Source organism: Salmo salar, chromosome 02 (assembly GCF_965601325.2).
Source record: "Salmo salar chromosome 02, fSalSal1, whole genome shotgun sequence".
NCBI lineage: Eukaryota > Metazoa > Chordata > Actinopteri > Salmoniformes > Salmonidae > Salmo > Salmo salar.
Window position 1 is genome coordinate 54,213,973 of NC_138292.1, and position 15,707 is coordinate 54,229,679.

Here is a 15,707-nt window from a genome sequence, read left to right on the forward strand (position 1 = left end):
ATGTTTGAACAGGTCACAGTTGGTCTTGGATGGACCAAAGTGTTAGTAACCTAAACCACAAACACAGATGGAAGTAATGATAAAATGAAGAGTCAATTATGACAAGAATCCTGTGAGGTGTAGCCCACTACTGCTTACCAATCCTGGTTTAAAGTGATGGTTAGAGTTTGCATCATCTTCATGTCATTGTTCTCATCATTCATTATGCTAACGCAGACTTGCCCTTTAACGCCTAAGCTTCACTCCCACTTTTGCAATTAAGATCAATAGTGTCTGTGTACATACTGTACTTTCCATTACTTTGCTGACGTGATGTGTTATTACCCAATGGCCTGAGAACAAAATGTGAAGAATTGGCTCACCTGGCTACCCGCCCTGCTACCCATCCTTCCCGAATAAAAACTCTGATGTGTTGTCTGTCAGACACAGAGGAGTAGGTACAGCTCGATCAGCTGTGTTATTTTCCACTGAACACTGTTCATCGCTTACCTGAACGACTGGTAAGGACATTGTTATTGAACTGACTCATTGTTTTGACCTGTATTGAATTATTGTATGTTGAATGTTCAGTGAAAAGGTCAATGTTATGGTTGTGGAGGTACTTTGAGAAATATGGAAGTACTTTGAGAAATATGGAAGTACTTTGAGAAAATGCGTGTTTTGGTAATTGAGGTCTCACAACATCGCCGATTTGCTAGCTCAGAAAAATACAAACGTAAATACCTAAACAAGTATACATTTTAGAATGTAAATACAAGAATAAATGAAAAAGTACATGTTTTTTTCATCCCTCACGGTGATAGCTTTGAAATACATTGGTTATGGGGAATACACTATGCGTGCAATTGACAATACATTTTAAAACATACATGAGTGTTGGTTGAAAAATCCTTAAATTATCTGCTCAGGTTTCATATTATTTGCCTACAACAATGTAAAGCCTCTCATGAACTTGAATTGAAGAGTTTCATTCCAAAATGATATTCTGTAGGTACCTTCATGTGTGTGTAAAATATTACTGTTCTCAGATTTTTTTATTAATAGATTTTAGATGTGTATTAAAATGGGTTTTGTTGCAAAATGCTACATATTGTTTAGCTGGAAGGGAATGTTCGTATCCTGTATACTTGACTGTGATATGTGGTTGTCTCTCCTAGTTATCTTAAGATGAATACACTAACTGTAAGTCGTTCTGGATAAGAACATCTGCTAAAAGGTCAAATGTAAATATTTTACATACAGCTCTCCTATTATTGTATTGATTAGTTCGTTTTATATATTGACGTCACAAATATATAATTTGTACAGTTCTTTATTAAAAATGTAGTTATCACATTTGACTGTGTAAAACCCAGCAGTACTTGTCATAAGTGTCGATGAAAGGGGACCAAAGCGCAGCGGGTAAAGTGCTCATCTTCTTTTATTATTTAATAAAGTGAACACTTAAACAAAAATAATAAACTAAACAATCAACAGTTCCGTAAGGCACCTAGGCTATACCGAAAACAACCACCCACAAACCCAAACAGGCTGCCTAAGTATGGCTTCCAATCAGAGACAACGAAGGACACCTGCCTCTGATTGGAAACCATACTCGGCCACACATAGAAAATGAACATAGAAAACTAGAACATACCCCCTGTAAACAAACAAACCCCAAAACACACAGAAACAACACCCCCTGCCACGCCCTGACCATACTACAATGACAAATGTAGGGGGGGGTAGAAGGATTACTTTATCCTATCCCAGGTATTCCTTAAAGAGGACTGGCGTCGTTAGGGAGCTTGTTCCACCATTGGGGTGCCAGAGCAGCGAACAGTTTTGACTGGGCTGAGCAGGAGCTGTGCTTCCTCAGAGGTAGGGGGGCCAGCAGGCCAGAGGTGGATGAACGCAGTGCCCTTGTTTGGGTGTAGGGCCTGATCAGCGCCTGAAGGTACGGAGGTGCCGTTCCCCTCACAGCTCCGTAGGCAAGCACCATGGTCTTGTAGCAGATGCGAGCTTCAACTGGAAGCCAGTGGAGTGTGCGGAGGAGCGGGGTGACGTGAGAGAACTTGGGAAGGTTGAACACCAGACGGGCTGCGGCGTTCTGGATGAGTTGTAGGGGTTTAATGGCACAGGCAGGGATCCCCGCCAACAGCGAGTTGCAGTAATCCAGACGGGAGATGACAAGTGCCTGGATTAGGACCTGCGCCGCTTCCTGTGTAAGGCAGGGTCGTACTCTGCGAATGTTGTAGAGCATGAACCTACAGGATCGGGTCACCGCCTTGATGTTAGCGGAGAACGACAGGGTGTTGTCCAGGGTCACGCCAAGGCTCTTAGCACTCTGGGAGGAGGACACAATGGAGTTGTCAACCGTGATGGCGAGATCATGGAACGGGCAGTCCTTCCCCGGGTGGAAGAGCAGCTCCGTCTTGCCGAGGTTCAGCTTAAGGTGGCGATCCGTCATCCACACTGATATGTCTGCCAGACATGCAGAGATGCGATTCGCCACCTGGTTATCAGAAGGGGGAAAGGAGAAGATTAATTGTGTGTCTACCATAAAGGCCTGATTGGTGGAGTGCTGCAAAGATGGTTGTCCTTCTGGAAGGTTCTCCCATCTCCACAGAGGAACTCTGGGGATCTGTCAGAGTGACCATCGGGTTCTTGGTCACCTCCCTGACCAAGGCCCTTCTCCCCGATTGCTCAGTTTGGCCAAGCGGCCAGCTCTAGGAAGGGTCTTGGTGGTTCCAAACTTCTTCCATTTAAGAATGATCGAGGCCACTGTGTTCTTGGAGACCTTCAATGCTGCAGACATTTTTTGGTACCATTTACCAGATCTGTGCCTCCACACAATCCTGTCTAGGAGCTCTACGGACAATTCCTTCGACCCCTCATGGTTTGTTTTTTGCTCTGACATGCACTGTCAACTGTGAGACCTTGTATAGACAGGTGTGTGCCTTTCCAAATCATGTCCAATCGATTGAATTTCCCACAGGTGGACTCCAATCAAGTTGTAGAAACATCTCAAGGATGATCAATGTAAACAGGATGCACCTGAGCTCAATTTCGAGTCTCATAGCAAAGGGTCAGAATACTTATGTAAATAAGGTATTACTGTTTATTATTTATAATACATTTGCAAAAATGTCTAAAAACCTGTTTTCGCTTTGTCATTATGGGGTATTGTGTATAGATTGAGGGAAAGGCTGTGACAAAATGTGGAAAAAGTGAAGGGGTCTGAATAAACGCTATACAGCGAATGCGCTGTATAGCGTTTTTCCGCTGTATAGAGTTTTGGAATGGAACTATTCAGAACAGCCTTACAGCTTCTCTTTGTAGGATAATGTAGGATAATCATGTATATTTTTATCCTATATCTTTCCATACCATTCTCAACAGATCACCCAAAGACAACATGAAGCTGGAGCTGCTGGTGGTGTTGGCTGTAGCAGCCCTGGTTCCCAGCCTGTCTGAGGGGCTGCTGCTCTCCAAATGTGAACTGAAGACCAAACTGGCAGAGGCTGCTGACCAATTCAATCTGACTGAGAAAATTGCAGCAAAGGGTGTCGAACTGGACAACGTCTTGGCCAAAGGTGGGTTGTGAATTCTATGTAGGCCTATTGTATTTTTGTGAGTTTCAAGAGATTATTTAAAAGTGGTGTGAGAGCATAAAACATCAATGTCACTGAAAAGGTCTAAAATTTAGTTAAAGGGGAAGTTCAATATTTTACAACTTAATGTTAAAGGGGTCCTCACCCTAGTAGTCTATGGGCCATTTTCTTTAAAGAGCCACTTCAAACTTCAGTGAACTTCAGCTAAAATCAATGGGGGCAATTTACAAAATTGAATGGCCAAATCAAGTGAAATAAACTCAATATTTGATTAAAGTTAATTAAAGGTGATTTGGCCATTAAAAAAACCATTGCACGGTTGCCCCTAGCCAGCGGTGCCTAAGGTTAGCTACAGTTTGTAGTGGCTGTTTAAAGACAAACTGTAATCCATGTTATTTTTTTATCTTATAGGCTACTTTCAGGGTGAGGAAAAATCTAACATCAAGTTGTAAAATACTGTACTTTCCCTTTAAAATATACAAATATATAATCTCTATCTCTCCTCTTCCTGCTCTCACTGTGACTTGGTTGGTCCAGTTATCTGCAGTTTGGACCTAAAGTCTGGTTTAAACACCAGCCTTGTGACCAACCTTGTCCTGCGAAAACCTATCCTGCATAAATCCAAAAGGCGCCCCATCAGCAGGAGACCTGTGAAACTGTTCGGGCACAAACGTCCAGGTAGAGATGTTGAGTCAAAGAAAGATGGAGTCAGTTCTGAGAGAGAAGAGGACAAGCCTAGACCTACAGGAAAGCCTGGGGGAATGAAACCCAAACCTACCGGGAAAACAGAGGGAGTGAGCCCAAGATCAGAGAGGCCCGAGGGGAAGAGGACGAGACCAGGGAGTCCCGCGAGAGGAAGAAACAAGCGTGAGGCCGAGGAGTCCGCTGGTGATGAGGAAGAACATGACAAATTTGAGGCGCAAGAAAGCAAAGCGGCTGAGGTGGAAGAGTTTGGCGGCTATGAGGACGAGGGTGATGAAGACGAGGTTGACGAGGATGAGCTAGACGAGGAGAACCTGGAAGAGTTAGAGGCGGAGCTGGACGAGCAAGAAGCAGAGGAACCGAAAGAGAGAGAGGGGAACAGAAAGAAGAGACACATCCCAAAGCAGCTCAGAGGTCCCGGACAGAGCCGCAAGCCACCGCCACGTAAGCCAATGCGCAAGCCATTCAAGCCGATCAAGACCCTGTCCTTCAGCTTTTTCGGTCTCTTCCAGCTGAGCAATCGCCTTGCCTGCGTCTCCTCCAACACCACTCGTTCTCTCAATCTCTGTAAGACAGAGTGCAGCTGTGAGTACAAACATCTTTCCTTCCTCAACCTGTTTAGCAGAATGTCAACAAATGCCTGCATGTATGTATTTACAGTACATGTATGTATGAAAGAATGAATAGGCCTACATGAGTGAGTGAGTGAATGAATGAACGTCAGGCTTGTGATCATGTCAAACCCTTACTTTGGTGTTCAACAACACACCTCCAGGTACTGCTGTTTTAAAACTTCCAAATATATAATCTCGCTCCATCTCTCTCCATTTCCTGCTCTCACTCTGACTTGGTTGGTCCAGTTATCTGCAGTTTGGACCTAAAGTCTGGCTTAAACACCAGCCTTGTGACCAACCTAGTCCTGCGCAAATGAATGAATGAATGGACAAACAAACGGATGGATTGTTCTTGTGTCATGAACAAAGACAAGAGAATAGAACTAGTGGGTTTCGTAATCAACCTCTCACTTCTCTGTAATCACACTCACTCTGTTTAGTCCTACATTAGCGAACATTTTCAAGGTGCAGGGCTAAAATACTGTACCTGCAAAGTGCACACAAAGGCCTTAGGTAATTAACGGGAACTGTACTGACTGTATGACTGTGTTTCTGCCCTTCCAGCCTTCGTTGATGATGACATCCGGGATGACATTGCCTGCTTTGTGAAGTCTCGTGCCTGGATGTAAGTTAACTGCCAGTACTAGTGAATAGCGAGGACAATGACATTGATGCCACACTGATCTTGATCCATAAAACATGAATTAGAGTGAAGCAGCCCCCGGACAGTGCAAAAAAGCTGTTGTTTGGGCATTAATTGATGCCATCTAATTCAATAGAAATTTGACATTCAAAATGCAATAACATAAATGGTTACTTTTGTACGGTAATAGTCTTTTAAGCCTTTGTACAACTTCGAAGCAAGCTGTATTATTGACTGAAAAATATATGATAACAAAATAATAATCACCATTTTAATTTGTGTGTTACAGGAAGGCTCTGAGGTTCCCATGGAAATGTGCCAAGCTGCAAGCCTCTGAGTACTTTGAGTGTGACCAACCACTTAACAGTACTATGAGTACTTTGCAAACAACTATTTAACAGAGCATTTTCCTTCTTTCTCTCAACTCTTATCTTCTGCTATAAGCGCCACAAATATGCTACTTTCTATTACCTCTAGATGGAGTGCTAGGAATGATTTGAGCCGTTATCCCTTATGTTGGGACAACAAGTGCCTCCTACAGACATTAGGCAACAGCATCATATTCTCCTTCAACTGTCCAACTACCACGAGTAAGGAAGTTAAATCTAACAGATGCCATTTTGTTGAAAATGTCTCCTTTGTTGCTTGGTTACAACATTTCCTTCTTTGACAAACAAAAAATACATAAAATGATCATAAAGACTTTTGGTTCCCAGTGTATTATTTCCTATGTGCCAATATCTGAATGTCTGTACATTGCTTGTGTGTATTAAATTAATACAATTCTGTTAAATTAAGTATTCCATTTTAATCTCAAAGAAATTAAACCCAACATGTATTATTAAGTTGTCATTATTTGAAGGGATGATCATGGTTTGAAATGAGATACGTAGAATAGAAGCTACCCACCGGGTACAGACATCAATTCAACTACATGGTGGGATAATTACCCAATTGTCATACTTGAGTAAAGTAAAGATATCTTAATAGAAAATGACTCAAGTAAATGTGAAAGTCACCCAATAAAATACTACTTAAGTAAAAGTCTAAAAGTATTTGGTTTTAAATATACCTAAGTATCAAAAGTAAATGTAATTGCTAAAATACACTTAACTATCAAAAGTAAAAGTATAAATCATTTCAAATATCTTATATTAAGCAAACCAGAAGGCACCATATATTTTTTTATTTTTTTTATTGACGGATAGCCAGGGGCACAATCCAACACTCAGACATAATTTACAAATGAAGCATGTGTGTTTAGTGAGTCTGCCAGATCAGAGGCAATAGGAATGACCAGGGATGTTCTCTTGATAAGTGTGTGAACTTCACAATTTTCCTGTCCTGCTAAGCATTCAAAATGTGCTTTTGGATGTCAGGGAAAATGTATGCGTTAGGAGTGTGTATCGGAGGCGAAGTGAGGTGCAGGAGAGCAGAGTGTAGTAAACAGGCGCACTTTTGATTCCGGTCAAAAGACAGCACAAAAATAACATCAAATGTGCCCAAAATACGGAACATAGACAAAAAGTAATGCGCATAACAATATCCACAATATCAAAATACACGTAACACAAACAATCCTACACAAAGACATGATGGGGAACAGAGGAATAAATCAAATTGATTGGGGAATGAAAACCAGGTGTGCAGGGAACAAGACAAAACAAATGGATACATGAAAAATGGAGCGGCGATGGCTAGAAAGCCGGTGACGTCGACCGCCGAACGCCGCCCGAACAAGGAGAGGAGCCGACTTCGCTGGAAGTCATGACAGTATGGAGTAAAGAGTACATTAGTTTCTTTAGTGAAGTAAAAGTAGTCAAAAATATACATACTAAAGTAAAGTACAGATACCCCAAAAAACGACTTAAGTAGTACTTTAAGGTGTTTTTACTTAAGTACTTTAAACCACTGAGTCAATGTCTATCCCACGTTGGTTCAATGTAATTTCATTGAAATTATGTGGAAACAACGTTGATTCAACTAGTGTGTGGCCAGTGGGGATTAACAGAACATGTTATTAACATGTTTAAAAAAAAAAGAACATGTTTAAAAAAAAAAAAGGGGGGTAACAATAACATGAAAAAATTACAAACATACCTAAGAAAAATATAGCCTGTGCACTGATTGAAATATCTTGTGGTTCCTCTAATCACAATTTTGTCATTTTGAAAGCATGATTAACAAATACATCTGTACACATTGCATAACTTGATTATTCATCAATTGATAACTGACTAGGAGCAGAAATCAGCCCAATATTAGCCAAATAATGGTAATTCTGCACAAAACCCCCGATTTAGACAGGCCCACTGGGCTAAAGATGGACCAGCCCATCTCTCATTTGCCAGAATTTCACTATGGCCATTCTGCCTATGATTACTTATAAATCCCAGCCTCCAAAGAAACACGCTGAAGAAAGCCACTGAGTGCTGGGGCTGGGGTACTGGAGAATGGGAGCAACTGCAATGATATGACAAAAATGACAGTCAACCCAACAAACCAAAACTGGTTCTGTGAACGTTCCCAGAACATCCATTTGGTTGCCCCAAAAGTTATAATAACACAAAACGGTCCAGTTGTGCTGATGATTATACAATGTTTGTATAAAACATTTGCCTGATGTTGAAAGAACGTTCCCAGAACACAGTTTCTTATTACATTACCTGGAAACCCAATAAGAACATTAGGGGAATGTTCTGTGGTGGTTTTTACAGATGTTGTGCACAACATTTGAGTGAATGTTAGAACATGCCAAGGATATTTCGTTTTTTTTTTTATTCTGAAAAAATCCAAAACATTATTTCAAAGTTTTTGGGATATTATCATCCTAATGTTAGATAAAACCCTAACTTAATGGCAATGTTATTTAATGTCCTGGGAATGTTCCTGTCACGTCCTGACCAGTAATAGGGGTTATTTGTTATTGTAGTTTGGTCAGGACGTGGCAGGGGGTATTTGTTTTATGTGGTTCGGGGTGGCTGTGTGTTTAGTGATGTGTTTGATTTATTATTCCGGGTTTTGGGCACTGGTCTATGTTAATGTATTTCTATGTTTAGTCTAGTTCTTTGTATTTCTATGTTTAGTTAATTGGGGATTGGACTCTCAATTGGAGGCAGGTGTTTTCTAGTTGCCTCTGATTGAGGGTCCTATATATAGATATGTGTTTGTTTTAGTGTTTTGTGGGAGATTGTGCTAGGTACAGCTTTGTTGCCATACCGGCCTGTTATTAGTCGTTGTGTTTTTGTTGTGTACGTATTTATTTTGGTTTACCTTCTTTGTCCGTTTAAATAAAAAGAAGATGAGTGCACATTTCCCCCCTGCGTCTTGGTCCGCTTTACCATACGACAACCGTGACAGTTCCTGGCTTGCTGGGAACAAGTTAAACGTGTTGCTAATCCAAAAATCTACATTTCTGTTTGTTCTGAACACTCCATAGCCTTATGGCAGGAAAGACACCATTACAAACGTTGGCTATGCAAAACACGGTTAAAACTTATTGACCTAATGGACTGTCAGTCCTTGCATCCCTTAGCACTACAGAAAATCAAGTGGCAGAGCAAATGTTTTGTTCTTTTTTAAAATTAAGCAGTGGTCCTTTTTTCCCCTCCCAACGATGGCTTCTAATATATATTCTTTGTGGGGTTTATTTTCGAGCACATTTGACAATACATCTATAAACAATGAGGTATGTGAGTGTTTGTTGACAACACCTTTAACGATTTGCTCAGGTTTCATTATTGTATTTGTTTACAACAATAAAGTGATTTCATCAACTGGAACCCTGGGAGGTATTTAAAGCCGTAATAGGATGCTGTTCAATGTTATTGTTTCAGTGTACATTTCCGCTGTGCCCATGGTGCAGACGACCGCATTATAACCTCATTATAGGATACTATATACTTGGTTCACAGCATTTCACCCAGATACAACATGAAGCTGGAGCTGCTGGTGTTATTAGCCGTTGCAGGATTGGTGGTCTGCAGGCTGTCTGAGGGGCGGCAACTCTCCCAATGTGAGCTGAAGGCCAAACTGGAGGAAGCGGCCCTCAAAGTCAGGCAAAGAAAATACAGGAAAAGGGCATCAATGGATGACATCTTGGCCATTTTTTTTTTTTAATGAAGTTTGTTCATTGAAGTTACCCCGAAGATCACTTATCAAGACCGGTCTTTGGGGTCCATAACTACGTATTCATGTAGCATTGCTTTAAACCTTCAAATATATAATGGTCTTTGTCTTCCTTTCTATGTTTCCTTTCGGTTCATACCATGAAATTGTTGTCCCAGTTATCTTACAGTATTCTGCGACATAACCCTGTGGCAAAATAATGAAAAATAATCGAATCCACAATTACATAATATGCAATGAACTACTGACTTTTTCATATGTAAATCATTATTATAACCCAAATGAAACCTTTGGTTTGTAAGCCCTGGGATGAATGAAAAAAAGTTGTATGTGTATTAGGTTGTTAACATCTTAGATTACATGTAAAAAACAACTCAATGCTGAACTAAATCAAAATATCGATTTGTATTATAACCTCTGAAGAACGTGTCTACAACTCACAAGTATTATTAAAAATGTGTAAGAAATTGAAATACATAATATATGTACCCCATCTCAATATTCACAAGAGACATATTCAGAACTTTTAAACAAAATTGTAAACTCTTTACACATACTTATGCTACTTTCACATAACAAAATACAATGTCAGTGTCAATGTATGCATCCTTCGATGCTGTGGGGGAATGTGTTATATCTTGTACATGTTCCCCCCTATAGATATTCCTTAACAACCTAGATACTAGTACATTAGTAGTACATAACAGTGTAATAGTGTAGTACTACAGTACAGACCTGTCTTCTGGATATGTGTAGTACTGTATATAAAACATCAGTGACTCTTTGATTCACCAAAGGTTCTTGTTCTCTACAGTTTAACAAAAACAATATTTCACTCCACTCTAAAAATATACTTTTGCATTATAAACATGTAAATAAAAAATAGAAAACAAATACTAAAATAGCCAATATATCATCATGTCATATACATCATAACCCGAGGGGATCACAGTTGTTCAAGTGTTGCATATACATTTTTTAGTGTCTCGATATTGTGTTATATGTTAGAATGTCTAATAAACAACTATATTGTATACATTAATAATATTGTTTTGTCAGAAATATATAAATATAATAAAAATTAAGTTTTACCAGCACCTGCATGCCAATGATACAGTTGTGTACTCTATCGTCCTCCCTGCTGATCATGCTCTATCTGAACTACATTACGCTTTCATTATTTTGCATAAAATCTTTATTGACCTTAAATTATTATTGAATACGTGTAAAACTAAGTATATGTTGTTTTCTAGTGTACAAAAATTATTCTAATGATTGAAGTTGTATCAGCATAGACATTAAGCTGACTTTTAAAAAACATATTGATGAGTTAGTTAATTAAGATGCTGTCACGGTTGTCGTCGGTGAAGGAGGACCAAAACGCAGCAGGTATGTGTATGCTCATCTTGCTGTTTATTTACTTTCAAAATGAACGTACAAAAATAACAAAACACGAACGATCAACAAAAACAGTCTGGTAAGGCACAAGGCGAAACACAGAACAATCTCCCACAAAATACAAGACAAACACACCCAACTAATATAGGACTTCCAATCAAAGGCAACACCAAACAGCTGCCTTCAATTGGAAGTCCAACCCAAATTAACTCAACATAGAACCAGACACACTAGACTAAACATAGAAATACCTAAACATAAACCAAAACCCGGAAATACTAAATCAAACACCCTTTTAACAAACACACCACCCCGAACCACATAAAACGAATACCCTCTGCCACGTCCTGACCAAACTACAATACTAATTAACCCTTATACTGGCCAGGACGTGACAGTACCCCCCCCCCCCCCTTAAAGGTGCTAACCCCGGAAGCACCTTAAAAACAAAAAAACAAAAAAAAACAACAACCCCAAACAACAAAACCAAAATTCCCCTCTACTAAAGGGAGGGAAGGGAGGGTGGCTGCCGTCAACGACGGCACTGTGCTACACCCCCCCTCCCCAACCCAACCAATATCTGGAGGTGGCTCTGGTTCCGGCCGTTCCAGGCTGTCGGGCCACTCTGGCATCGCCGGGGTGCAGTCGGGCCACTCTGGCATCGCCGGGGGGCAGTCGGGCCAGTCTGGCAGTTCGGGACAGTCTGGGCAGTCTGGCAGTTCGGGACAGTCTGGGCAGTCTGGCCACTCCGGCAGTTCAGGGCAGTCTGGCCACTCCGGCAGTTCAGCGCCGCCTGGCCACTCCGGCAGTTCAGCGCCGCCTGGCCACTCCGGCAGTTCAGCGCCGCCTGGCCACTCCGGCAGTTCAGCGCAGCCTGGCCACTCCGGCAGTTCAGCGCAGCCTGGCCACTCCGGCAGTTCAGCGCAGCCTGGCCACTCCGGCAGTTCAGCGCAGCCTGGCCACTCCGGCAGTTCAGCGCAGCCTGGCCACTCCGGCAGTTCAGCGCAGTCTGGCCACTTCGGCGACTGTTGACTGGCGGGCAGCTCCGACGACTGTTGACTGGGAGGCAGCTCTGACGACTGTTGACTGGCGGGCAGCTCCGACGACTGTTGACTGGCGGGCAGCTCTGATGACGACCGTTGACTGGCGGGCAGCTCTGACGACTGTTGACTGGCGGGCAGCTCTGACGACTGTTGACTGGCGGGCAGCTCTGACGACTGTTGACTGGCGGGCAGCTCTGACGACTGTTGACTGGCGGGCAGCTCTGACGACTGTTGACTGGTGAGGCTGGGTTTACGCACTTGAAGCCTGGTGCGTGGTGCTGGTACTGGGCTTACCAGATTTTGAACACGCACCTCCAGGCTAGTGCGGGGAGCGGGAACAGGACGAGTCGGACTGGGTTGACGCACTTCCGGGTTCGCACGGGAGACAGGAGCTGGAAACCCAGGGCTATGGAGGCGCACAGTCGGTCTAGATCTTACCTCCTGCACAACCCGCCTTGGCTGGATGGAACTAGTAGCCCTGTACGAGCGGGGTGCTCGTACAGGGCAGACTGGGCTGTGCAGGGGCCTGATGGTAGCCGTGCGTAGAGCGGGAGTTGGGTAGCCTGGTCCTCGGAGGCGTACCAGCGACCAGATGCGCTGCGCAGGCATCCTCCTACCAGGCTGGATGCCCGCTCTAGCACGGCACCTGCGAGGGGCTGGAATAACGCGCACCGGACTGTGCGTGCGTATGGGTGAGATAGTGCGCTCCTCAGCGAAACATAGCGCTCTCCACCCCATACGCTCCTCCATATAACCACGGGTAGCTGGCTTCCGGCTCTTCCTACGCCTAGCCAAACTACCCGTGTGCCCCCCCCAAAAAAATTATTGGGGGTGCCTCTCGTGCTTCTCCCTCAGCGCGTCCATGGCCTCGTACCTCCGCCTCTCTGCCTTGGCTGCCTCAATTTCCCACTGCGGGCGGTGATACTCCCCAGGCTGGTGCCAAGGTCCGGCCCCGTCCAGAACTTCCTCCCAGGTCCATTTTTCCCGCCAGTCCAACTCGAAGTCCCTCTGCTCCTTCCTCTGCTGCTTGGTCCATTGTTGGTGGGAGATTCTGTCACGGCTGTCGTCGGTGAAGGAGGACCAAAACGCAGCAGGTATGTGTATGCTCATCTTGCTGTTTATTTACTTTCAAAATGAACGTACAAAAATAACAAACCACGAACGATCAACAAAAACAGTCTGGTAAGGCACAAGGCGAAACACAGAACAATCTCCCACAAAATACAAGACAAACACACCCAACTAATATTGGACTTCCAATCAAAGGCAACACCAAACAGCTGCCTTCAATTGGAAGTCCAACCCCAATTAACTCAACATAGAACCAGACACACTAGACTAAACATAGAAATACCTAAACATAAACCAAAACCCGGAAATACTAAATCAAACACCCTTTTAACAAACACACCACCCCGAACCACATAAAACGAATACCCTCTGCCACGTCCTGACCAAACTACAATACTAATTAACCCTTATACTGGCCAGGACGTGACAGATGCTGAATATAGAAAGGGTGTAACGGCTGTCGTCGGAATGAGACCAAAGCGCAGCATGGAAAGCGTTCATGATATTTTATTTTCACCAAAAACACTCAAACAAAAATAACAAAAAATGAAACGAACGCACACAGTTCTGTCAGCTACAGATACGAAACAGAAAACAACTAACCACAAAACACAGGTGGGAAAAGGCTGCCTAAGTATGATTCCCAATCAGAGACAACAATAGACAGCTGCCTCTGATTGGGAACCATACTCGGCCAAAACAAAGAAATAGACAACATAGAATGCACACCCCACATCACACTATGACCTAACCAAATAGAGAAATAAAACGGCTCTCTAAGGTCAGAGCGTGACAAAGGGGCTTCTTCTATAGAAATAGGTCAGGCCTCTTGCTTAATAGTACAAAGCAGATCATTCAATCTATGTTCTTACTGGTTCTAGACTATATTGAAATAATCTATATGAATGCAGCTGCCACTTCATTAAAGCCTTTAGATGCATTTGACCATAGATCACTTTGTTTTATAATGGGAACAGGTTCAGTACACATCACTGCATTCTCTATTATAAAGTAGGTTGACCCTCTTTGAGGTCACGTAGGTCAATTTGTTGCTCTCTTTGCCTTTATAAAGCTCTTTGACATACTGTAAACTCCCTCTGTAGCTAACATCTACAATAACCATTATACGTACGAGTCAGAGTTATCACACACAGTGTCAGGGATTGCTAACTCTGGAAATTCATTTGGTCTGTACATAGTTAGGTAAATCAGCTCTTTCCCCCTTACATGGGGAATAATCTCCAAGCTTCTCTAAACATTGATGTTTTGGTGTCTCTTGGTTAATCTCTAGACTGCTGAATGAGGCCTGTTACAACTTACTTACAAAACCTTTAAAGGAGTTTGCGAAACTGTTCATTCATGGTTGTATGTAAACATATTTAATACGTATTGCTTGTTACAGAAGACTACTGTTGTACATTGAATAGCCATTCATCCCTGTTACACCTTGATGTAATGGCTCTCTATGTCTGTACATGTTTATAATCCACATAGTGTGAATAGTGGTTTCCATAAAGTTATTACCCCCGCTAAACCTGAATCTGAAATGACCTTTATGATCTTTCTTACCACTATTACTTTGGGGTTCTAATCCCCCTCTTTCAGAATCCCCACTGTGAACAAATCTTTAACATTCATGATCCTTCACCATATTTATCCCTAAACTACCCACAATAACTATTGTCTATTGTTAGTCTCAATGACCTTACTGCCAATATCAAAGTTTTATACATAGCTAAATACATTGTTGGAGACAGTTTATTCATTATGCAAACATTTGTTAATTAGATTATATTTCTTCTTAAGAATAATGTTGTTTTAATTCTATATTAATGTCATGCTTTGCTTTGGTCATGTGTTCTCTTATGGGTCAATGATTTTAATTACAATATAGCAATTATGTTCTCAGCTCAATTACTTAGAAGGGCATGTGGCCCCACCCCTCCCATGTGTTCCCAGGTACATATTTGGGAGCCCATATACATTCAGGATTTAAGGCTTACTAGTTATGGCAAATGTTAGGAAGACCTGGTGGTTGTAACAAAAACAAAAACAAAAAGTTAAATTAAAAAACAGCAAAGTTTTATACTTTGACCACATCTTTTCACATTTGTTTTATTTGGGTCTTGTTCATATACCCTGTTGCTTGGCTCCAGCCATTGGAAGCTCGGTGCATGTACAAAGAAAAAGAACACAATTCAACCATTGATGGATGGTGACACAGTAGATTCAGTGTAGATTTGTTGAAGACCACCAAGAAACAACTGATTTAGCCCACTGCATTAATTATTAAGGGGTGAAAATGAATCTGTTTAAGTCATAAGTAAAGGGCCCAACTTAAAGAGTACAATTACCCTTTCAAAAAGAGGATGGCATGATTGACTGCGACAGCCACCCCCTGGAGAGTAGCTCTCCTTGTGGTGTAAGGGGTATAAACCTTTTTTTGTTGATTCCCACCCTAGGAAAAATCACCTGTTGTTTGGGTATCGTGATGTATATATGCCCTCCTATTGTT

At 42.1% G+C, this 15,707-nt stretch overlaps 1 protein-coding gene across 1 annotated transcript; it reads left to right on the plus strand.

Annotated features, from left to right (window-relative positions):
• The first annotated feature begins 361 nt into the window (after positions 1–361).
• Positions 362–6,254, plus strand: LOC106585752 (uncharacterized). Its single transcript, XM_014172329.3, has 5 exons — positions 362–500; positions 3,382–3,575; positions 4,131–4,880; positions 5,474–5,534; positions 5,842–6,254. Exons 2-5 carry the CDS (start codon positions 3,398–3,400, stop codon positions 5,948–5,950), a joined length of 1,098 nt encoding a protein of 365 aa, XP_014027804.2. The 5' UTR covers positions 362–500; positions 3,382–3,397; the 3' UTR covers positions 5,951–6,254.
• Positions 6,255–15,707: the final 9,453 nt, after the last annotated feature.

Coding starts and splice junctions, on each gene's coding strand:
- LOC106585752 (XM_014172329.3), top strand. CDS start 3,398: ATGAAGCTGGAGCTGCTGGTGGTGTTGGCTGTAGCAGCCCTGGTTCCC. Junction 3,576..4,130: donor GGACAACGTCTTGGCCAAAG/GTGGGTTGTGAA, acceptor TGGTTGGTCCAG/TTATCTGCAGTTTGGACCTA. Junction 4,881..5,473: donor CTGTAAGACAGAGTGCAGCT/GTGAGTACAAAC, acceptor CTGCCCTTCCAG/CCTTCGTTGATGATGACATC.